The sequence below is a fragment of the Lissotriton helveticus genome, chromosome 10 (genome assembly GCF_964261635.1).
Source record: "Lissotriton helveticus chromosome 10, aLisHel1.1, whole genome shotgun sequence".
NCBI lineage: Eukaryota > Metazoa > Chordata > Amphibia > Caudata > Salamandridae > Lissotriton > Lissotriton helveticus.
Window position 1 is genome coordinate 41,810,373 of NC_136071.1, and position 24,677 is coordinate 41,835,049.

Consider the following 24,677-nt stretch of genomic DNA (forward strand, 5'->3'; position numbering starts at 1 on the left):
TAGCACGCCACCTAGTGCAAGTCATAGAAACCACTTGCGATGTAAAGCCACGCGTGATAACAACGCAGTTGTTGTAACAATCGCCTTGTTACCTACCTAGGTGGTAACAACAGCGTTATAACCACTGTTTCCCTTTTCCTTGACACAATAAAGTGTGAAACAACATGTATGAATTAACTAAATGTAAGAATACTCTGCCAACAGGAGCTTATCAAATCTGAATAGAGACATCAAAACCTGAGACTGGATGATTAGATTACAAGACAGACAGGAGGCGTGGAGATGTGAATCAAGAGATCCCCCCATTACAAGGCAGGATGGATGGGCGATCTTCCAAGCGGACACCGGGACAAACAGGAGGTGTAAAAATCATAACGCCGGAGAGGCGAGAGATCCAACGATCTGAAGAGAGCACAAACAAGAGACCTACAAAGTAGAAAAGAGGAAATCTAGGGATCTATCATCCAGAAGAAGGCGGGCTGGAGATCTTCCAATCACTGAGGTAGGATAGTGTTCAACCAATCAGGAGGGAAAACCGTCTGCAGATCTGCCAGTCAGGAGGGAAAACAACCCGAAGAATCTCCAATCATAATGGAAGTTAGGCTAGGGATTTGCCAATCAGCAGCCTAGACTGGCGGGTCATCAGCCACTTAGAAGGGAAGAGGGACTGCAGATGTGACAATCAGGATAGAGGGCAGAAGCAAGAGCTATTTATGTGAAAAGGAGATCAGCAGGAGTTCAGAATCATAGATAGAGGGGTGATCTACCAATCAGGAGAGAATATAGAGAGTAGGTCTATAGATCAAAGTCCAGACAGGTGATCTTTTGATCATCATCAAGGTAAGACAGGTGGTCAACATATTAGAATAAAAGACAGCAGGGAGATCTACCAATTAGAAGAGGGGACAGACAGATTTCACAGGTTTTGGTCCCTCCTAACCTACCTGAGCAGGTGACTGCTACCTCTTCCAGCATGACACATTTATGCTTCCCAAGACCATCTGAACCGCAAAGCATGACTGACTCCTCTTCTCCGGTGCAGTTCACCTCATCGAGCAAAAATTCACCTTCTGGTCTGGTAAAAGATTCAGTATTTGGTTTTGCGTTCAACACTCCACCACACCGGAGCTCCCGGCACACGACGGCAGCATTTTGTTCGGTCCATCCATCATCGCAGACGTTTCCCCACTGGCCAGCATGGAGAATTTGCAGAAATCCAGAGCAGGGATTGGGCCCCCCTGTCAACCTCACTCTTGGGTTCTGCTCAGAAGCACCTGGAAGTAAACAGAAGCTACAGTGAGATAGAATCAACTTTCAGTCTCTCCGTTGCTCATGCTCCCTCGTGCTCTGACTGATTCTTTCGGCATTCCACCCATTCATCCCATACACGAATGATCATATCATAGACTAATGGAATCTCAGGGCTAATCCTGGTAGCCGGCCCAGTTGGCTGGTTTTATAATCCTCGTTTGGAGACATTGGGTCAGATGTACGACCAAGTAAATTGTGCCTCACAAATTGTGACTCTTTTGCGAGTCGCATAAAACTGCGATTTGCAAAATAGGGTTTGTACATACCTCATGCTGTTTTTGCATTCGCAAAGGGGTCACAAACATCGTACTTTTACGACAACCTCAGAAGAATGCTGCTTGCGACTTAACACAAGGGCACAGGTGGATACCATGGATGGTCTGAGTGCCCAAAGCAGGCTGGGAAAAGGCTAGCCCGGCTGGGCCTCCGGGTCCTATATTTTTCTATGGTCCATATGAGTACGCAGGAGGAATGCTGATCTACGAGGCGCGTGATGTCTTTGTACATGCGGGGTCTTGTGCGGCTGCCTCCTCGACCTAAAGCTCTTTCTGCAACTTTTTGGCTGATTATGTCCTTTTGATAGGTGGACTCAAATAGAGTGGTCGATAGCTAGAAAAGCACTGTTCCGATGGCTAACGCTCTACCTACAATACTAACATGCATCACAGATAGTACAATAATACTGTTGTACCCATGGTTTATTTTGGTGGTATTTGTTTCAACATACTTTTGGTGATGGTATGTGTAACTACTCTTCAAGCTCACTTAAAATCAGTGACTGGAAAACTGAGGTTAAGTGATTGTGTACCTATAATTTAAACCAATGCTTTGCTTTTATTAAGACCAGTGCACAAGAACCCTCACATGTAAACAATATCTTTAAAAATACCTGTTTGTAAACTTTCCTTACATTTCCAGAAACAAATCAGGTTTGTGATTCTCATAAAACATCATAGCTCAACTTAAATCCAAACAATCTGGAATAGAGAAGAAGAGGCTAAATGTGGGTTGTTAGAGATGGTTGTATGGTAAAGTATGGTCTACAAAAATATTGTGACACAAGAATATTGTGTCAAAAATATTCTCAACAAAAACACAGAGTATACATACTAAGGGGCCTATTACAATGTGGCCTGTAAAGACTCTGACCCAAGGTCGGAGCCTCTACGGGCCGCTTATAATAGCCCGCTCGGTTTCCTTTCCGACAGCCTCATTAGGATGGAGGCGGTCGGAAAGGAAACTAGAACGTCATTCCAGCTGGCTTCCGACGGGCTCGGAGTGCCTGTCCGCCATTCAGAAGTCAGCTAGTAATCTCAGGGGTGGACCTTTCTGGGTGGACCTTTCGGCCCTTGAGATCACAATGCAAGGTCTCTGACATGGTTTCCAGGTTGACCTGTCCGACATGGAAACCATGTCAGAGAACGTGTTTAGGGGCCCCAAGCAGGGCATCCTTTGGTTCACGGCCTCCGGTTGGGGGCCGGGGAGCATTGATCTCTGCACCTTGTGACAGGCACCTTGAGGTGCCTGCCATGGAGTGCAGGGATGAACCGCACCTCCCATTTCACTATGGGAGCATGCAATACAGCCGGTTTCCGGACACAATGCATGCTCCCATAGTGAAGTATAGTAATGTGATAGTAATATAGTAATCATAATGTGGCGGTCGGGACCACCGACCGGATGTCCACGGTCCCAGAACCGAGTCGGTGTCAAGCAGAAGGAATTCCACCCAACATCGAAATCCGGCCCTATATATGTAAACTATCCAAATATTGTGTCAAAATTATTGTGGAATGGAATATTATGAAAAAAAAGAGGTGCGTATATCGAAATATACATTATATATAACATTATATTAGCAATATTAATCTACAAAATAATAATATAATTACAAATAAACTTTTAAATATTAATATACATGTAAAATATTATTTAAACATATCATTTAAAAAAAATTAATAATAAACATATATAACTAAAACGTATATCAGATTTAATCAAAGAATTAAATTAATAGAAAACAAGCAAAATAATACAACAATAAATAACATATAAAAAATAACCATAAAGTAATAGCAATCAAAAATAAACAATACTAGAGAAAGTACTGGACTTGAAGGATCAGATTAAGGACCTTCTAAGGAGTAGGGCTGCCGTACTTGCTATGGGGGTCCGACCGCTGCCTCTTCGGTGGTCTGACTGCCCAATTACGAGGTTGGCGCTCAGACCGCCACAAGCCAGTCTTAATACCGATGCCACTGCCAGGATCCTGGATCCCAATGGGGGTGCGACGGGAAAAGCGGTGACCGCCATGCTGATCACGACCTACCTTTCTGCCGACCTGTTCATGCCATGAACAGGTCAGCGGAAAGGCAGGGAAGGGGCCCCACACAGGGCCCCAGGGTGAATTTGCCCATGAGGGGTTGTGCAGGGGGGCACATGTTGTGCACCCCTCTGCTTGCACTGTTGAGTGTGCACCGAGTTCCATGCACGACATGGTGCATGGTACATAGTGCACCAATGTGCTAGCAGCGCTGCCATGGTGGCGGCATATGCTTCAGGCTCTTTCTATGAACCAAAGCATGCCGCCGCCGTGGCGCTTCTGACACAACACCGCCAGTCAGGTGGTGTACTCAGAACACGGCAGTCTGGATGCCGCCAGCTCGGCTGCATTCTCCTGCCCCTTAAACAGCGGCCCTGCGATCAGACCGTGATTCACGGAATCAGGGCCACACTATTTTAACTTCAATGTAAATAGAAGTAGAGGAAGTGTTGAACATGGAAGGGGAAGGTTTACTATTTCCACTCTAATCTTAGCAGCAGCAGGGAAAGTGTTGGACTTTGGAGGAGTAAAATGTAATATCCCCACTCCAACGTAAACACAAACAACAAGGAAGGTCTTTGACTTTGGAGTGCTTAGATTTACTTTCCCACGCCAACATAAACTATAGTAGGGAATGTTTTGGACTTTGGAGGAGTTAGATTTACTATTCCCAACCCAACCTAAGCAAAACAGGGAAAGTGTTGGACTTTAGAAGGGTTAAATACAAATTCCTAAGCATTTTAAAAACATTTAAATAAATCCAAATATTTAAACATATTTTAAAATAGAAACATATTAATTAAAGTTAAATCAAATTAAATGAAATAAAAAACAATTTTCATATTACAAAATCAATTAAAAAGCTACTAAACAAATTAACAATATTTAAAATAAATACAGTCCCCCATACTACTCACACAACACAGCAAACATTTCTATTATTAAATTAACTGTTAAATAAAACAAATCGAATTAAAACAAATAATAAATTTAAAACACTTTTTTAAAATGTTCTTATTAAATACAGTGATCATCGAATTACCAGTTACAAATAACTCATAATTGATATAACAAATAAATAAATAATTTATATAATGAATAACTAATTTTATAATACACATAAAAAACAATCACTTAAAAATAATAATTTGCTATTTCAATAACTTCCCATCATAATACCCTATAAACCCAAGACCCCACTACTAAATTAAAATATATTTATTACATTTTGAAATATTTAAGTTACACATTAAAAATGACAAAGTATTCAGAAATTTTTAGAATAATATATCCAATAATTTTCATAATTAATTATCAATTATTTACTTAATTTTCATAAACATTTATTTTAAAAAACAATAATTTATATGTTGTATAATTACCCACACTAATCTCCTACAAGCCAAACAACTCACTACTAAACTAAAAATTACTATTTACATGTAGAAGAAAACATACATTAAAAAAGACAAATTATACTAAAATAATTATAATGTCAATTGAAGTATTTACAAAATGAATTACCGATGAATTAGTTAATATAAAAATATACTTATAATTAAAAACAATAATTTATATTTGAAATAACTTGCTGCATTAATTGCTTACAAACCAGACACTGCACTGAATAAAAAATACTAATTACATGCAAAAGAAAACAAATTACACAATAAAAAGTACAAGCTACACTTAAAAAATAGAAAAGTTATTATCGTAATACAAATACCTACGAATAATATAAAAACTAACATATATTACATTAATTTTTAAAATGCAACTATATTAAAGTAAATTCTATTATACATGATATTTAAAAAATATATAAGTTATATACCTAAAATCCCGAATTTCTTAACTGCTATATTTTGTCCCATGATACTTTTAAGTTGACTGTATTTCTGACACATATTTCGGATACTGTTAGCGGCACCAGACAGACAGGAGCTCTGCCTGACAGGAGGCTGAAGCTTTCCCAGGCCTACCGCCCTAAATAAATAAGCGCAAACTGTTGCAGTTATTGCAAGTATCAACTATTCTCTTATGAGTCTGCATTGCCCTCTAGTGGTTCTTTTCAGTACTTTTGCTACATGGAAGTCTCAAGGTCGCGCGCAGTGTGCTTCCTTCACTCCTGACAGCCTGTCGCAGCTTCTACTTTCATTAAATAAGCAAACAGCAGGACGGTGCCCTGTAAGGGTCTTCTTCTACAGGAGTAAAGTTAGTCACGTGGCGTCAGACGCGCAAGCTTGCCTCCCGACAGGGAGACGTTCATGCAAATATAGCAGTTTTAAATGTATTTAGTGTTTCTGTTGCACAAGCCTAATTCAAGAGGACGTTTGAACTCTTAACAGATCAATTTGTAGGTTAATGCTCGAATGGTGTGCGCAGGAATGCAAGAAATGTCCAGGAATTTGCTCTTTCTTCGGCAAACTTGACGCTGTCTTGTGACTTTTCAGGCCGGATCGTGGTCTTGGGTTAGGTCCCTCTCTTTACTTCAGAACAGGGCACAAGTCCTAAATAAAGAAGTGGGGGGACGCTCACAGACAGGAAGTGACGTCACGACCGAAAGTGACGTCACGAAAGGCAAAACCTAGAAGTGGGGGGACGCTCAAATACGTGAAGTGACGGCACGGCCGGAAGTGACGTCACGAAAAGGGGAAAAAACTGTTAAAATAGGTATGTATTTAATAGTTGGTGTAGCGCTTTTGCGCAGGGGGGACGGCGTCCATCCATTGGTTGAAGATCTCGGCGTCTATTGGGTATCCTGGCAACGGCGAACCTGGTAGGTGAAGGGGCGTGGTGACCGGAGTGGTGTCCTGCGGCAGTCCGTGAAACTTCCGATTTCAGCCATCCACCCGCGCGCTCCTATTTTGTAAGGGTGGACGCGGTTTTGATTGAAAATGGTGGACGGCGTTTTGATTGAGCAGGGTGGACGGCGTCCACCCTGGAAAACCCTCGAAAATAAGTGGGGGGATGCCGTCCACCCGCGTGGTACCCCGACTCGTGCCCTGCTTCAGAAGTACTACCTTGAGTTTCTAGGACGATAACTGGTTCTGCGGTACTTATTATCAGATTTCCTGTACATCTATAAGGATCCCCCGTTTGGCTGCCTCTTACTTAGAAGGCGTTTCTGTTTGATGTCGTTTTAAAGGCGCTTGAACCGTGACCATTACACATTTAACTTGTCGGATTTAGAATGATTACAGCTTTGCTGTTGGAAGGAACCTTGTGGATTTCCTTGTGAACCTCGGGAACGAGATTACAGTTTTGAAACTCACTGCTTTTAAGAAAATATCATTGTTCAATCGGTTCCTGTTCGTTGTATATGATACAGCTGTACTTACAGCGGATGTACGTTGTTACAACGCATGCTTTTACCACGCATGCTGTTACCACGCAAGTTTTACAACGCAAGCCATTACAACGCATTGCTTTGGGGGGTGCTGGATAGTGAATAGTTTAATTTACTATTCCAACTCCAGTCCCTGTGGATAGTAGGTAAGGTGTTGGATAGTAAATTAAAACTATTCCCTATCCTAGAGCGCCCCCCCATTGCAATGCGTTGTAATGGTTTTCGTTGTAAAACCTGCGTTGTAAAGGCACTGCGAGGTAAAAGGTGCGTGGTAAAGGATGTTTCCCACTTACAGCACATCAGAACTTGTTTGTTCTCTCCTTCAAGAGGGGTATTACCCTGAGAAGCCTTGATGAAGTTCTCTTTGAGAACGAAACGCGTTGGCTGAATTTCTTATTTTTTCTGTGAACCGTTTATGAAATTTGATCAATAAAGAATTTTTGGATAACTTCAGAGCAAATTCCTCGACATTTCTTGCATTCCTGCGCACACCATTCGAGCATTGCTTTAGGATCTGGAACACAGTGACATCACAGGACGGTTGGTGTCTGGGTTTGTGGTATAGAAGTGCAAGAAGGGTAGTCCACTGTCTGCTATTTTGCAATTTGTATGTTAAATACTTGTTGAGATTCTAGAAAGTACGGGCAGGTGCAGCATAGTAGTGCATGAAATCAATACATTTGCAGTTTTGTATTTACAGCGTTGCTTCTCAGTTGCAATATATATATATGATCAGCGTTCTGTAGAAGTTCTGTAGCTGTCTCAATTGTCAAACCATACATGTTTAAGATTAAAAATGAGCTGCATTCGTCCTTTCTTGGGGTGTAAGTGTGTTTGGCGTTGAAGTTTACTTCTGCGTTTACGGATGTGTGGATGATACATTTCACAGAGTTACTGAATACAGCTGCCACTTAGCCCTGTGTCATATGTGACACCTTCAACCAATGCTAGCTTTCTGAGTTTAAATCTTGTTTATAGGGCGATACAAAATGTATAGAATTGGAAAAAACACAGTTCAGCCGCTAGCAAAATCTGGACCAAAGCCTTTTGATAGTATGCAACAGAAAAGACCATGCGGGCAGATTTACAAGAAAGTGATGCATCTGTAGAGATGCGTTTCTTTCCCTGCGCCACCCTGAGAAACGATTGCGCCACAATGGATGCGCCGTATTTACAATACGGCACACCATGGCGCAAGGATGGACAGATGCGTCAGAAATTCTGACACGTCTGTTGAGGGAAAAGTCACGCATTGCTGGAGTCATGTCGCAAGCACGACCCAACTCCAGCAATGCATTTTGCGGCCTATTCCCACTACACTGTGTCACTCCTTACGCCTGCATCAAGCAGGCGTAAGGTTTTGACGCAGTGGCGTTCTAGAAGTGATGCAGTGAAATCTTGTAGCTTTCACTGCGTCACTTTTACAAAACTGTATGTAGTTCTATTTTTTTCTTTTTATCTCGCACTTACTATGACCAGTTAAGCTGTTCCTAAATGCTGTAAATGATAGGAGTTACTATTTAAAAAAGCTGTTGCTTAGATCAAATGTAATGGTACTCAATTTATTGACCTCAGAAGGATAAGGGGTGGCTGATGCAAACTCGTGACCTGCAGGTCACACACAGACGTCAGCATACGAACATAGCTCATTGAGCCATTTTGCCATATTTAAAATCGTTTATTCATGTATTACTTAACTCAACATCTCTTGAAACAACATGTTCTATCTGCATATAAGTTAACAAAAATATGGATGGATAATCACAAAAAAATGGGTAGGGTGCAAGTGACTGTACCCAGTGCTTAATTTGAACTGGTGGTTTCCGGTGCTCGGCACCGGCACTTAATTGTCAACACTGCGCTTGTAACAGTCTGCCACATGGTGGCGCTGTCTGTATAATTTAAAGATGAGCACAACAGCAGTTGTTTTTTTATTAAATATACAATAAAAATGACTATTGGCTGCCGCCCAAGCCATTCTTATAGCTTTGGGGGCCTGGAATAGGCTGAATTGACACACTTCTAGGAGTGTGATGGTTAGTAATTGTGTTGGTACTGCCACTGGCAGCGCTGGGAGGGGCAATCCGTGGTGCAAGCTGCAGTGGCCTCCTGACGAGATCCCTGGCACGTATCTGTTTTACAAATCAAGCACTGACTGTACCTTAACAATAGTGCACTATCTTGGAGCCAGGTTCAGGTAAAAATCTGCTGATCTAGTCATGCCTCAATTCACAACGGTGAGCAGCCATCAAAACGCGGGCATTACCACGCGCTGCCATTACGAAGCTGCTTTTACAACGCAAGTCATTTCGACGACTTGCCCTGGAGGGCGCTGTTGGAAAAGCAATAATTTAATTTTCTATTCCAACACCTTCCCTACTGTAACGTGGGATGGAATTGGAATAGAAAATTAAACTATTCCACTATCCAGTGCTTACAGCACAAGTCGTTGTAACGACTTGCGTTGTAAAAACAGCGTCGTAATGGCACGTGGGGTAAAAGCCCACGTTGTAATGTCATACAACCTTCACAACTAGTGCCAATGGAATCCACCACCGCTGCCACCGTGGGCTTCCCAGTCCTAGGCAGCCGACTTATTCACAGGCTATGTTCAAGGTAGAAAAAACATCTGCTTTTCATAATGCTTGTACTCTCGAAGAGGCGTGGTTTCCTGGCGCCGTATAATTTATCGATGGATTTATCATCCTTGCAATCATTTAGGCAATTTCATGACAATTTCTATCCAGGTGCCGGCTGGGGGTTTGTAGTTGGGTGGACCTTTTTTTTTATTTTGCAGTTTTTATATAGTGTGAACGCGACCCAAAGGTATTGGAACACTTTATATGAGCAGCAGTTACATTACACAAGGTTAATTTTTTTTTAGGCAGGGTTGATTAAGGGCCTTATTACGAGTTTGGCGGTCCTCCTGTAGCACCGCCACTGCTGCGCTGGCAGGAGGACTGCAACCCCATGGTGCGCCCGCCCGCTGGATTCTGGGTTCAATCCAGGGTGAACGGGCAGGCGGTGCTGCAGCGGTCTCACAGCGGCGGCCGTGTTAGGCTCATAGGAGAGCCTAAACAACTGACTGCCACCGTGACAGTCCCTGCAGCACGTTCCTGACAGGGTGGCATATAACATGTGTCCATCCGTATTCACCCCTAGGCCCAGAAGTGGCAGAGTTGCATCTCTGCCACCCTTTTCATGGCAGGCTCCCCACCATGAAATGGACAGTGGAAATGCAACTTGAAATATGCTCGGCGGTGCCGTAACGGCACCACCAGCCTATGGGGAAGTGTGGGGTGGTGTGGCTCAATGGTTAGAGTGGCAGACCCTGATGCAGAGGTCTAGCCCGGGACCAGGGTTCAATTCCCGCCTCGGCAGGGTCTTGAGCTCAATTTCCTCGGACCAGATATTTCTCGCCTCGGTGCCTATTCTAATCATGGGTCCCACTCTGCAACTCTGGGCAATAGCTTGCTTAATCTCCACAACGGCCCCCACAACGCTAGGATGCCTGGCTTCACCTTGGGGTGCCCAGGAGTGGACACCTCGCATTGAAAAGCCAGGAAGGGTTCCACAGCGGTAGGCGTACAAGCGCCTGAGATACCCCTTCGGGGGTCGATTCGAGCACTATAAAAGTACTGCTACATTCACATTTACATTCCTGGCCATTACCGCTGCGCCACCGCTGCGGGATCCTGGATCCCGGCGGTGGGGGTGGTCCTGTGGCGGTCCAATTGCCCCACTTGAAATACTGCAGGCGGACCTGCAGTGGTGGTGGTGGTTGGACTGTCACCGAGAGTACGCAAGGACGGCCAGAATGAGGTGCCAAGTGATTTGCCCAGAATCACAGGGTGCTGAGCCAACACAGAGACTCAAACCTGGTTTCTCTGTTCTGAAGTGGGCAGTTCTGGCCCTAATACCACCGAATCCATTGCAGCAACACCACTGGATGTGTATTTAGAGCCCCACACAAAATGACATTTTGCTATTTGGGTGTTCCTTCCCCACAGCAATAAGGACATTTGTAGCAATTTAGCGCCTCCTTGCAACATTTTTGCTAGAGCCGTGAGGCATCTGCTTATAGAAGCCCTAATGCAGCAGTGATCAGGATGGCACAGATAATTTCGAGGCAAGAAGTGGCCTGGGCTCTGGTGTCAGATTACAGATGCCCAGGTCCCACACTCAGTAAATGGGAATATAATTTAACCCGTTCCATGCTCCTGTCCGCCAACGGCCAACTGGAGCACTCCTTCCCTGGTGCTGCGCACGACCGTTGGTCGACACAGCCCCGCCCACCCTTCATAACGCCCGCACCACGGCGGAATGTTCGCCGCGGTAAACAGGTTAAATAGGGCAAATGTGATATACACCTATTTTTAGCAGACATCCATGCATGACGGGTCTTGACAGAAGTAACTGGTGCATGTAAGCAGAAATGGGCATTATGGGAGCTCTGTAGTCTAAGTACATGGTCGGTTTTATTATAACAATATGATGACACAAAATTGTGGTGTCAAAAATATTGTCAACAAATATATATTAAGTTTACATACTTTGGGTCTGATTACGATGTTGATTGGAAAGCCTCCGACCGCTAGTCGGAAGCTTTCTGACTGCTTTAGGAGGGTTTCCGAACCACACAGTCGGTTTGAGGCCTGACCACTGAATTATGATGTGGGTGGTCGGAGCGTGAACCAGACAGTGATTCTGATGCGTTCCGACCGGCTCTTGGAGTCTTACGGCCGGTCTGACCCGCACCATAATCCCCTGGGTTGGCATTTCTGCTGTCGGTATTACGATGTTGGTTTCTCACAGCCTTTCCGTGCCGGCCTTTCCGACATGGAAAGGATGTCAAAAAGCAACTTTGGGGGCCCCAAGCAGGGCCCCCCTACTTCCGCGGCATACAGTTGTTGCCCGAGGAGGTGCCTAAGGGACCCCCTTGCAAATCCTTGCACTGTGTGGCAGGCACCATGTGGAGCCTGCCACAGGGTGTAGGGTTTTACCTCCCCCCATTCCTTTATGGGAACCTATATTACGGACAGTTTTATGGCCGCAACACAAGCTCCCATAGAGAAATGTGAGCATCCGACCGAACTGTGTTCGGTCGCATTGTAATCATGCGGTCTGAACCGCCGACAGGAGGTCGATCGGTCCTGAGACCAAGACAGTGTCAGTCGGAGGAAACTCTGAACGACATTTTAATAAGCCCCTAACTACCAAAATGTCATGCCAAAGATATTGAGGAACAGAGCATCCTAAAAAAAAGGTGAGCCTATCAAAATATAATTACGTATAGCGTTATAATTAGTTTATTTAATATTACAAAATATTAATATAATTTAAAATAAATGGGTTTAATTATTAACTTTAACCAAACATACATTAAACTTTATTTAAAACAATAAAGCACAAAAACAATAAAAAGAGGACTTAAATAAAATAATAAAAATTTTCTTTCTAATTTTAAATACTTAATGAAAAAAAAAATAATAATAAAAATCCAACGATAAACAACACTAGGGAAAGGGTTAGAGCATTTGGTGATGCAGTGTGCGCAACAAAATTCATTTAATTTATTTATATGTTTACTTACCTCCAATCAGCCATAATCCGTCGCTTACTACCCCCCCCCCCGCGCCCCACGTCAGCACACAGCAGCACTCCCACCACGGGCCGCTACTGCAGGGAACGAGAAGGACATTGCCTCTTCACCTTGAATGCTCCCCCCACCTGCTGGCCCCAGGAACCCGAAATCTGATTGGCAGGATCCATGATCTGCCCATTCTACCCAGAAGGCCGATTGGGAGATGAGACGGATCACAGACACTGGGTGCTCCCGACCATGTTGGTCAAGTTCTGCCCGAATGGCTACACCAATACCCTAACCTCGCACATTTTTTTTTACCATTGACCTATTATGCAATGCAAGACACCACAGAGGCAAAGGAAAGGGAGTGGGGCAAGAGTGATCAATGTTGGGTTGGGTGGGAAACAATTGTTCACCTGTTTGTAGACCGTAAGCATAGGGAAAGTGTTTGGACTTTGGTGGGGTTAGATTTGCTATTCCAGTTCCTAAAGTTTTTTTTTTTTAATTAAATACATAACAAAATAAAAATATTGAAGTATGTTTAAAATAAAAAAATATATACATTGTAGATAAAAAGCAGTTAAATGTATTAAAAATGTTCAATAAAACAAAATTCATCTATTAAACATAAAACAAATTATAAATATTTTAAATAAATACACTTCCAAACATTGGTCAAAAAGCTCACTAACAAACAATTATTTTATTTAAAATGTTATAAATAGAATATTATCAATATTACATTAATGAAATGAGTCAAATATTATAAAAACAAATAATAAATATAACTCTTTTTGCAAAATTGTATTAAATACATTGATGAACAAATTAATTATTAATTTAAAAACGACAAATAATTAACAAACAATTCGTCCATTAAATGTATTACATAACTAATTACCAATAATATTTTAACATAAAAACATTGAAAAGGAAAACCATAATTAATATTTTCAATAACTCTCCACCCTAATCCCCTACAAACCCAACAACCCGCTATCATACAAATTACGGAATTAAAAAAATATATATATACATTAAAAATCAAACTATACTAAAATATTTTAAATAACAATTCATTAGTTTATCAATGTACCTAATTAATTACCAATTATTTAATTATATAAATATTATTTAAAAATAAAAAACAATAATTTATATTTTAAATAACTTCCCATCATAATCCCCTACAAACCCAATAACTAGCTACTGAATTAAAAATTACTCATTAATTATAAAAAAAAACGAAATGCACATTAAAAACCACAATCTAGGCTAAAGTAACAATTACTTAAATAATTTACATAATTATCAATCAATTGGGCAATAAATATAAACATTAATAATAAATACAAAACATCTTCCCACCCTAATCATTTGCAAATCAAACCAGCTGCTAAATTAAAAATCACTAATTAAATCGAAACAAAATTTTCATTATACATTAAAATTACGGACTATGGAAAAGACATACAAAACAATTATTATCATAACACAAATACAGTGAAATAATATAACTAATCTAAATTAAATTAATTAAAAAGCAATATTGATTACAACTATTTTAAACAAAAATATATTATATTATATACAGCAATATTTGAAAAAAAACAATACTACATACTTAAAAAAATTAAATATGACATTAAAATTAAATATTAATATTAAAAAAATATTACCTTCAGTATTCTGCCCCACCAAATGTATTAGTTATTTTTGAAAGGATAGTCTTGTTTCGTCAATATTTTTTCCACAACATTTTTTTAGGTATTCACCACTGAGACAGCGTCCTAGGTGCAGATCAGCGTAGACATCATTCTCAAATCTCTACAAATGTTCCTACTAGTAGGAAAGTGACGCACGAGGCAGGTCGTGATAGATATGCATTTGATGAACTTTCTGCAATGGGAGAGCCGTATGAAAAGCTCAGTACTCAGACAGCGGTGCAGGTTACTGCAAGAATGTATTGTGAGAGCCGGTGAATTTCTTAGGTAATAATTTGTTTGTTATGGTATAATGTGCAGCCTCAGGAAGATATTTAGATGGCTTCCCATTGAAGCCAGAAAACCTCTGGTCCAGGGCCTCACCGTTAGCCATCTTGATTATGGTAATGCCATGTACTTTGGCTCAAACGAGGATCTACTGGTAAAGCTGCAAACCCTGCAGAACGCGGCGGCCAGACTAGTTTTGGATGTGCCCCCTAGAACTGCACCATCGCTGTGTCTGAAAAAGCTGCACTGGCTTCCCATTCGTCAGAGAAGCCATTTTAAGATCCTGTGTTTAACTCACAACTCTCTGTATATCAAAGGGCCTCAATATCTTCAGAAAAAAACTTAACTGGTATGCCCCTAAGAGGTCTCTAAGGTCCAGTAATAAGTCTCTACTGACACAACCTCGCGCACGTACCTCCAGGTACGGGCAGCCCTCCTTTTCCTACCTGGCTCCCTCTCTCTGGAACAAACTGCCCTCCCATCTTCTTTCCATCGCTGAGCATAAACAATTTCGCAAAGCCTTGAAAACCTGGCTCTTTCCCAAGTAACTGTTCCTCTGTTGTTTAGCTGCTAACAGCCCTCTTTTTTGGATATTCCGTCTGGTTTTTATGCTGCAAGCGCCTTGAGACCTTGCGGTGATAAGATGCGCTACATAAAAACTTTTGACATGACATGACAATGGGGCAGTGCTGCAGGTGTGGGGCAGTACAGCGGAATTGTGAGAGCCCTGCGGATAATTTCTCTCCTGGATATCGGTGCATGGGGTAGGGAAGGCTAAAAGGGAATTTTCATAGTTCTGCCTACATCTCTGCATTCGGAGACCTGGGAAAATACAAATCAGTGCATGAGGGTAGTATCAGAGGTCTTTTGATGTCTTAATAAAGAGCCACCAAGGTGAAACATAAATTGATGTAATGGTGCATTGAGAGACATCTGTGATGTTGCAGCCCCTCTATACTAATGTGTAATGTAGCGATGGTAGAGGTGCATTGTGGGAGCTCTCTGAATGGGTCAGTAATAATAAAATAATAAATCCACATTTGTAAAGCGCGAACAATCACCCGTAAGGGTCTCTAGGCGCTGGGGGCCCTCGGGAAGATTAAGCAAGCTATTGCCCAGAGTCACATGGTGCTGGGCTAATCTCCCGCGGGTGCCGGGATCTAACTGTGATCCCCAGATTCCAGAGTCAGTCACCCTAGCCACGCGCCACACCTCTTCACTCCCACGTTAGACACTAGGACAGTCTGGATAGAGGTGCATTGTTGGAGCTCTCTGAATGGGTCAGTCCCACGTTGGACTCATGACTGGTCTGGATAGAGGTGCATTGTGGGAGCTCTATGAATGGGTCAGTCTCACGTTGGACTCAAGGCCGGTCTGGATAGAGGTGCATTGTGGGAGCTCTCTGAGTGGGTCAGTCCCACGTTGGACTCAAGGCCGGTCTGGGTAGAGGTGCATTGTGGGAGCTCTCTGAATGGTTCAGTCCCACGTTGGACTCATGACTGGTCTGGATAGAGGTGCATTGTGGGAGCTCTATGAATGAGTCAGTCCCACGTTGGACTCAAGGCCGGTCTGGGTAGAGGTGCATTATGGGAGCTCTCTGAGTGGGTCAGTCCCACGTTGGACTCATGACTGGTCTGGATAGAGGTGCATTGTGGGAGCTCTATGAATGAGTCAGTCCCACGTTGGACTCAAGGCCGGTCTGGGTAGAGGTGCATTGTGGGAGCTCTCTGAGTGGGTCAGTCCCACGTTGGACTCAAGGCCGGTCTGGGTAGAGGTGCATTGTGGGAGCTCTATGAATGGTTCAGTCCCACGTTGGACTCATGACCGGTCTGGATAGAGGTGCATTGTGGGAGCTCTATGAATGAGTCAGTCCCACGTTGGATTCAAGGCCGGTCTGGGTAGAGGTGCATTGTGGCAGCTCTATGAATGGGTCAGTCCCACGTTGGACTCAAGGCCGGTCTGGATAGAGGTGCATTGGGAGAGCTCTCTGAGTGGGTCAGTCCCCATAGGACTCATGGCGGGTCTGGGTAGAGGTGCATTGTGGGAGCTCTCTGAGTGGGTCAGTCCCCATAGGACTCATGGCGGGTCTGGGTAGAGGTGCATTGTGGGAGCTCTCTGAATGGGTCAGTCCCACGTTGGACTCAAGACCGGTCTGGATAGAGGTGCATTGTGGGAGCTCTCTGAATGGGTCAGTCCTCGTGTTGGACTCAAGGCCGGTCTGGATAGAGGTGCATTGTGGGAGCTCTCTGAATGTGTCAGTCCCACGTTGGACTCAAGGCCGGTCTGGATAGAGGTGCATTGTGGGAGCTCTCTGAATGGGCCAGTCCCACGTTGGACTCAAGGCCGGTCTGGATAGAGGTGCATTGTGGGAGCTCTCTGAATGGGTCAGTCCCACGTTGGACTCATGACCGGTCTGGATAGAGGTGCATTGGGAGAGCTCTCTGAATGGGTCAGTCCCACGTTGGACTCAAGACCGGTCTGGATAGAGGTGCATTGTGGGAGCTCTCTGAATGGGTCAGTCCCACGTTGGACTCAAGACCGGTCTGGATAGAGGTGCATTGTGAGAGCTCTCTGAATGGGTCAGTCCCCGTGTTGGACTCATGACGGGTCTGGATAGAGGTGCATTGTGGGAGCTCTATGAATGGGTCAGTCCCACGTTGGACTCAAGACCGGTCTGGATAGAGGTGCATTGTGGGAGCTCTATGAATGAGTCAGTCCCACGTTGGATTCATGACCGGTCTGGATAGAGGTGCATTGTGAGAGCTCTATGAATGGGTCAGTCCCACGTTGGACTCATGACCGGTCTGGGTAGAGGTGCATTGTGGGAGCTCTCTGAGTGGGTCAGTCCCACAATGGACTCAAGGCCGGTCTGGGTAGAGGTGCAGTGTGGGAGCTCTATGAATGAGTCAGTCCCACGTTGGATTCATGACCGGTCTGGATAGAGGTGCATTGTGGGAGCTCTCTGAATGGGTCAGTCCCACGTTGGACTCAAGGCCGGTCTGGATAGAGGTGCATTGTGGGAGCTCTCTGAATGGGTCAGTCCCACGTTGGATTCATGACCGGTCTGGATAGAGGTGCATTGTGGGAGCTCTCCGAATGGGTCAGTCCCACGTTGGACTCAAGACCGGTCTGGATAGAGGTGCATTGTGGGAGCTCTCTGAATGGGTCAGTCCCACGTTGGATTCATGACCTGTCTGGATAGAGGTGCATTGTGGGAGCTCTCTGAATGGGTCAGTCCCACGTTGGACTCAAGGCCGGTCTGGGTAGAGGTGCATTGGGAGAGCTCTGTGAATGGGTCAGTCCCATGTTGGAATCATGACCGGTCTGGATAGAGGTGCATTGTGGGAGCTCTCTGAATGGGTCAGTCCCACATTGGACTCAAGGCTGGTCTGGATAAAGGTGCATTGTGGGAGCTCTCTGAATGGGTCAGTCCCACGTTGGACTCAAGGCCGGTCTGGATAGAGGTGCATTGTGGGAGCTCTCTGAATGGGTCAGTTCCACGTTGGACTCATGACCGGTCTGGATAGAGGTGCATTGTGGGAGCTCTATTAATGGGTCAGTCCTACGTTGGACTCAAGGCCGGTCTGGGTAGAGGTGCATTGTGGGAGCTCTCTGAGTGGGTCAGTCCCACGTTGGACTCAAGACCGGTCTGGATAGAGGTGCATTGGGAGAGCTCTGTTAATGGGTCAGTCCCATGTTGGAATCATGACCGGTCTGGATAGAGGTGCATTGTGGGAGCTCTCTGAATGGGTCAGTCCCACGTTGGACTCAAGGCTGGTCTGGGTAGAGGTGCATTGTGGGAGCTCTATGAATGGGTCAGTCCGACGTTGTACTCAATGCCGGTCTGGATAGAGGTGCATTGTGGGAGCTCTCTGAATGGGTCAGTCCCACGTTGGACTCAAGGCCGGTCTGGGTAGAGGTGCATTGTGGGAGCTCTCTGAATGGGTCAGTCCCACGTTGGACTCAAGGCCGGTCTGGGTAGAGGTGCATTGGGAGAGCTCTCTGAATGGGTCAGTCCCACGTTGGACTCAAGACCGGTCTGGATAGAGGTGCATTGTGGGAGCTCTATGAAGGGGTCAGTCCGACGTTGGATTCAAGGCCGGTCTGGGTAGAAGTGCATTGTGGGAGCTCTATGAATGGTTCAGTCCCACGTTGGACTCAAGGCCGGTCTGGGTAGAGGTGCATTGTGGGAGCTCTATGAATGGGTCAGTCCCACATTGGATTCAAAGCTGGTCTGGATAGAGGTGCATTGTGGGAGCTCTCTGAATGGGTCAGTCCTCGTGTTGGACTCATGAACGGTCTGGATAGAGGTGCATTGTGGGAGCTCTCTGAATGGGTCAGTCCCACGTTGGACTCAAGACCGGTCTGGATAGAGGTGCATTGTGGGAGCTCTATGAATGGGTCAGTCCCACGTTGGACTCAAGACCGGTCTGGATAGAGGTGCATTGTGGGAGCTCTCTGAATGGGTCAGTGCCACGTTGGACTCAAGGCCGGTCTGGGTAGAGGTGCATTGTGGGAGCTCTCTGAATGGGTCAGTCCCACGTTGGACTCTTGACTGGCCTGGTTAGAGGTGCATTGTGAGAGCTCTCTGAATGGGTCAGTCCCACGTTAGACTCAAGGCCGGTCTGGATAGAGGTGCATTGTGGGAGCTCTCTGAATGGGTCAGTCCCACGTTGGACTCTTGACTGGCCTGGATAGAGGTGCATTGTGAGAGCTCTCTGAATGGGTCAGTCCCACGTTGGACTCAAGGCCGGTCTGGATAGAGGTGCATTGTGGGAGCTCTCTGACTGGGTCAGTCCCACGTTGGACTCAAGGCCGGTCTGGATAGAGGTGCATTGTGGGAGCTCTCTGAATGGGTCAGTCCCACGTTGGACTCAAGGCCGGTCTGGATAGAGGTGCATTGTGGGAGCTCTATGAAGGGGTCAGTCCGACGTTGGACTCAAGGCCGGTCTGGGTAGAGGTGCATTGTGGGAGCTCTATGAATGATTCAGTCCCACGTTGGACTCAAGGCCGGTCTGGGTAGAGGTGCATTGTGGGAGCTCTATGAATGGGTCAGTCCCACGTTGGATTCAAAGCTGGTCTGGATAGAGGTGCATTGTGGGAGCTCTCTGAATGGGTCAGTCCTCGTGTTGGACTCATGAACGGTTTGGATAGAGGTGCATTGTGGGAGCTCTCTGAATGGGTCAGTCCCACGTTGGACTCAAGACCGGTCTGGATAGAGGTGCATTGTGGGAGCTCTATGAATGGGTCAGTCCCACGTTGGACTCAAGACCGGTCTGGATAGAGGTGCATTGTGGGAGCTCTCTGAATGGGTCAGTGCCACGTTGGACTCAAGGCCGGTCTGGGTAGAGGTGCATTGTGGGAGCTCTCTGAATGGGTCAGTCCCACGTTGGACTCTTGACTGGCCTGGATAGAGGTGCATTGTGAGAGCTCTCTGAAGGGGTCAGTCCCACGTTGGACTCAAGGCCGGTCTGGATAGAGGTGCATTGTGGGAGCTCTCTGAATGGGTCAGTCCCACGTTGGACTCTTGACTGGCCTGGATAGAGGTGCATTGTGAGAGCTCTCTGAATGTGTCAGTCCCACGTTGGACTCAAGGCCGGTCTGGATAGAGGTCCATTGTGGGAGCTCTCTGACTGGGTCAGTCCCACGTTGGACTCAAGGCCGGTCTGGATAGAGGTGCATTGTGGGAGCTCTCTGAATGGGTCAGTCCCACGTTGGACTCAAGGCCGGTCTGGATAGAGGTGCATTGTGGGAGCTCTCTGAATGGGTCAGTCCCACGTTGGACTCATGACCGGTCTGGATAGAGGTGCATTGTGGGAGCTCTCTGAATGGGTCAGTCCCACGTTGGACTCAAGGCCGGTCTGGGTAGAGGTGCATTGTGGGAGCTCTCTGAGTGGGTCAGTCCCACAATGGACTCAAGGCCGGTCTGGGTAGAGGTGCAGTGTGGGAGCTCTATGAATGGGTCAGTCCCACGTTGGATTCAAAGCTGGTCTGGATAGAGGTGCATTGTGGGAGCTCTCGGAGTGGGTCAGTCCTCGTGTTGGACTCATGACCGGTCTGGATAGAGGTGCATTGTGGGAGCTCTCTGAATGGGTCAGTCCCACGTTGGATTCAAAGCTGGTCTGGATAGAGGTGCATTGTGGGAGCTCTCTGAATGGGTCAGTCCCACGTTGGACTCATGACTGGTCTGGATAGAGGTGCATTGTGGGAGCTCTCTTAATGGGTCAGTCCCACGTTGGACTCATGACCGGTCTGGATAGAGGTGCATTGTGGGAGCTCTCTGAATGGGTCAGTCCCACGTTGGATTCAAAGCTGGTCTGGATAGAGGTGCATTGTGGGAGCTCTCTGAGTGGGTCAGTCCTCGTGTTGGACTCATGACCGGTCTGGATAGAGGTGCATTGTGGGAGCTCTCTGAATGGGTCAGTCCCACGTTGGACTCAAGGCCGGTCTGGGTAGAGGTGCATTGTGGGAGCTCTCTGAATGGGTCAGTCCCACGTTGGATTCAAAGCAGGTCTGGATAGAGGTGCATTGTGGGAGCTCTCTGAATGGGTCAGTCCCACGTTGGACTCATGACTGGTCTGGATAGAGGTGCATTGTGGGAGCTCTCTGAATGGGTCAGTCCCACGTTGGACTCATGACCGGTCTGGATAGAGGTGCATTGTGGGAGCTCTCTGAATGGGTCAGTCCCACGTTGGACTCAAGGCCGGTCTGGGTAGAGGTGCATTGTGGGAGCTCTCTGAATGGGTCAGTCCCACGTTGGACTCAAGGCCGGTCTGGATAGAGGTGCATTGTGGGAGCTCTATGAATGGGTCAGTCCCGCGTTGGACTCAAGGCCGGTCTGGATAGAGGTGCATTGTGGGAGCTCTCTGAATGGGTCAGTCCCACGTTGGACTCATGACCGGTCTGGATAGAGGTGCATTGTGAGAGCTCTCTGAATGGGTCAGTCCCACGTTGGACTCAAGGCCGGTCTGGATTGAGGTGCATTGTGAGAGCTCTCTGAATGGGTCAGTCCCACGTTGGACTCAAGGCCGGTCTGGGTAGAGGTGCATTGTGGGAGCTCTCTGAGTGGGTCAGTCCCACGTTGCACTCAAGACCGGTCTGGATAGAGGTGCATTGTGGGAGCTCTCTGAATGGGTCAGTCCCACGTTGGACTCAAGGCCGGTCTGGGTAGAGGTGCATTGTGGGAGCTCTCTAAATGGGTCAGTCCTCGTGTTGGACTCATGACCGGTCTGGATAGAGGTGCATTGTGGGAGCTCTCTGAATGGGTCAGTCCCACGTTGGACTCAAGACCGGTCTGGATAGAGGTGCATTGTGGGAGCTCTCTGAATGGGTCAGTGCCACGTTGGACTCAAGGCCGGTCTGGGTAGAGGTGCATTGTGGGAGCTCTATGAATGGGTCAGTCCCACGTTGGACTCAAGGCCGGTCTGGGTAGAGGTGCATTGTGGGAGCTCTCTGAATGGGTCAGTCCCACGTTGGACTCAAGGCCGGTCTGGATAGAGGTGCATTGTGGGAGCTCTCTGAATGGGTCAGTCCCACATTGGACTCAAGACCGGTCTGGATAGAGGTGCATTGGGAGAGCTCTCTGAATGGGTCAGTCCCCGTGTTGGACTCATGACTGGTCTGGATAGAGGTGCATTGTGGGAGCTCTGTGAATGGGTCAGTCCCATGTTGGACTCATAACCGGTCTGGATAGAGGTGCATTGTGGGAGCTCTGTGAATGGGTCAGTCCCACGTTGGACTCATGACCGGTCTGGATAGAGGTGCATTGGGAGAGCTCTCTGAATGGGTCAGTCCCACGTTGGACTCAAGGCCGGTCTGGGTAGAGGTGCATTGTGGGAGCTCTCTGAATGGGCCAGTCCCACGTTGGACTCAAGGCCGGTCTGGATAGCGGTGCATTGTGGGAGCTCTCTGAATGGGTCAGTCCCACGTTGGATACATGACCGGTCTGGATAGAGGTGCATTGTGGGAGCTCTCTGAATGGGTCAGTCCCACGTTGGACTCAAGACCGGTCTGGATAGAGGTGCATTGGGAGAGCTCTGTGAATGGGTCAGTCCCACGTTGGACTCATGACCGGTCTGGATAGAGGTGCATTGTGGGAGCTCTCTGAATGGGTCAGTCCCACGTTGGACTCATTACCGGTCTGGATAGAGGTGCATTGTGGGAGCTCTCTGAATGGGTCAGTCCCACGTTGGACTCATGACCGGTCTGGGTAGAGGTGCATTGTGGGAGCTCTCTGAATGGGTCAGTTCCTGTGTTGGACTCAAGACTGGTCTGGATAGAGGTGCATTGTGGGAGCTCTCTGAATGGGTCAGTCCCACGTTGGACTCTTGACTGGCCTGGATAGAGGTGCATTGTGGGAGCTCTCTGAATGGGTCAGTCCCACGTTGGACTCATGACCGGTCTGGATAGAGGTGCATTGGGAGAGCTCTCTGAATGGGTCAGTCCCACGTTGGACTCAAGGCCGGTCTGGATAGAGGTGCATTGTGGGAGCTCTCTGAATGGGTCAGTCCCACGTTGGACTCATGACCGGTCTGGGCAAAGGTGCATTGTGGGAGCTCTCTGAATGGGTCAGTTCCTGTGTTGGACTCAAGACTGGTCTGGATAGAGGTGCATTGTGGGAGCTCTCTGAATGGGTCAGTCCCACGTTGGACTCTTGACTGGCCTGGATAGAGGTGCATTGTGGGAGCTCTGTGAATGGGTCAGTCCCACGTTGGACTCAAGGCCGGTCTGGATAGAGGTGCATTGTGAGAGCTCTCTGAATGGGTCAGTCCCACGTTGGATTCAAAGCTGGTCTGGATAGAGGTGCATTGTGGGAGCTCTCTGAATGGGTCAGTCCCACGTTGGACTCATGACCGGTCTGGATAGAGGTGCATTGGGAGAGCTCTCTGAATGGGTCAGTCCCACGTTGGACTCAAGGCCGGTCTGGATAGAGGTGCATTGTGGGAGCTCTCTGAATGGGTCAGTCCCACGTTGGACTCAAGGCCGGTCTGGGTAGAGGTGCATTGTGGGAGCTCTCTGAATGGGTCAGTCCCACGTTGGACTCAAGGCCGGTCTAGGTAGAGGTGCATTGTGGGAGCTCTCTGAATGGGTCAGTACCACGTTGGACTCAAGACCGGTCTGGATAGAGGTGCATTGTGGGAGCTCTCTGAATGGGTCAGTCCCACGTTGGACTCAAGGGCGGTCTGGGTAGAGGTGCATTGTGGGAGCTCTCTGAATGGGCCAGTCCCGTGTTGGACTCAATACCGGACTGGATAGAGGTGCATTGTAGGAGCTCTATGAATGGGTCAGTCCCACGTTGGACTCAAGGCCGGTCTGGATAGAGGTGCATTGGGAGAGCTCTGTGAATGGGTCAGTCCCACTTTGGATTCAAAGCTGGTCTGGATAGAGGTGCATTGTGGGAGCTCTCTGAATGGGTCAGTCCCACGTTGGACTCAAGGCCGGTCTGGGTAGAGGTGCATTGAGAGAGCTCTCTGAATGGGTCAGTCCCACGTTGGACTCAAGGCCGGTCTGGGTAGAGGTGCATTGAGAGAGCTCTCTGAATGGGTCAGTCCCACGTTGGACTCAAGACCGGTCTGGATAGAGGTGCATTGTGGGAGCTCTCTGAATGGGTCAGTCCCACGTTGGACTCAAGGCCGGTCTGGGTGGAGGTGCATTGTGGGAGCTCTCTGAATGGGCCAGTCCCGTGTTGGACTCAATACCGGACTGGATAGAGGTGCATTGTGGGAGCTCTATGAATGGGTCAGTCCCACGTTGGACTCAAGGCCGGTCTGGATAGAGGTGCATTGGGAGAGCTCTGTGAACGGGTCAGTCCCACGTTGGATTCAAAGCTGGTCTGGATAGAGGTGCATTGTGGGAGCTCTCTGAATGGGTCAGTCCCACGTTGGACTCAAGGCCGGTCTGGGTAGAGGTGCATTGAGAGAGCTCTCTGAATGGGTCAGTCCCACGTTGGACTCAAGGCCGGTCTGGGTAGAGGTGCATTGTGGGAGCTCTCTGAATGGGTCAGTCCCACGTTGGACTCAAGGCCGGTCTGGGTAGAGGTGCATTGAGAGAGCTCTCTGAATGGGTCAGTCCCACGTTGGACTCAAGGCCGGTCTGGGTAGAGGTGCATTGAGAGAG

The 24,677-nt window shown here is 46.8% G+C and overlaps 1 protein-coding gene across 1 annotated transcript in view; it reads right to left on the reverse strand.

The window, feature by feature from the left end:
• The window catches only part of LOC144785017 (scavenger receptor cysteine-rich type 1 protein M130-like), a 196,353-nt gene that overhangs the window by 140,828 nt on the left and 30,848 nt on the right, over positions 1–24,677 (reverse strand). The window contains exon 2 of the mRNA XM_078664134.1: positions 945–1,274. Within this exon, the coding sequence (XP_078520260.1) occupies positions 945–1,274 (330 nt within the window). The remainder of the gene's footprint in view (positions 1–944; positions 1,275–24,677) is intronic.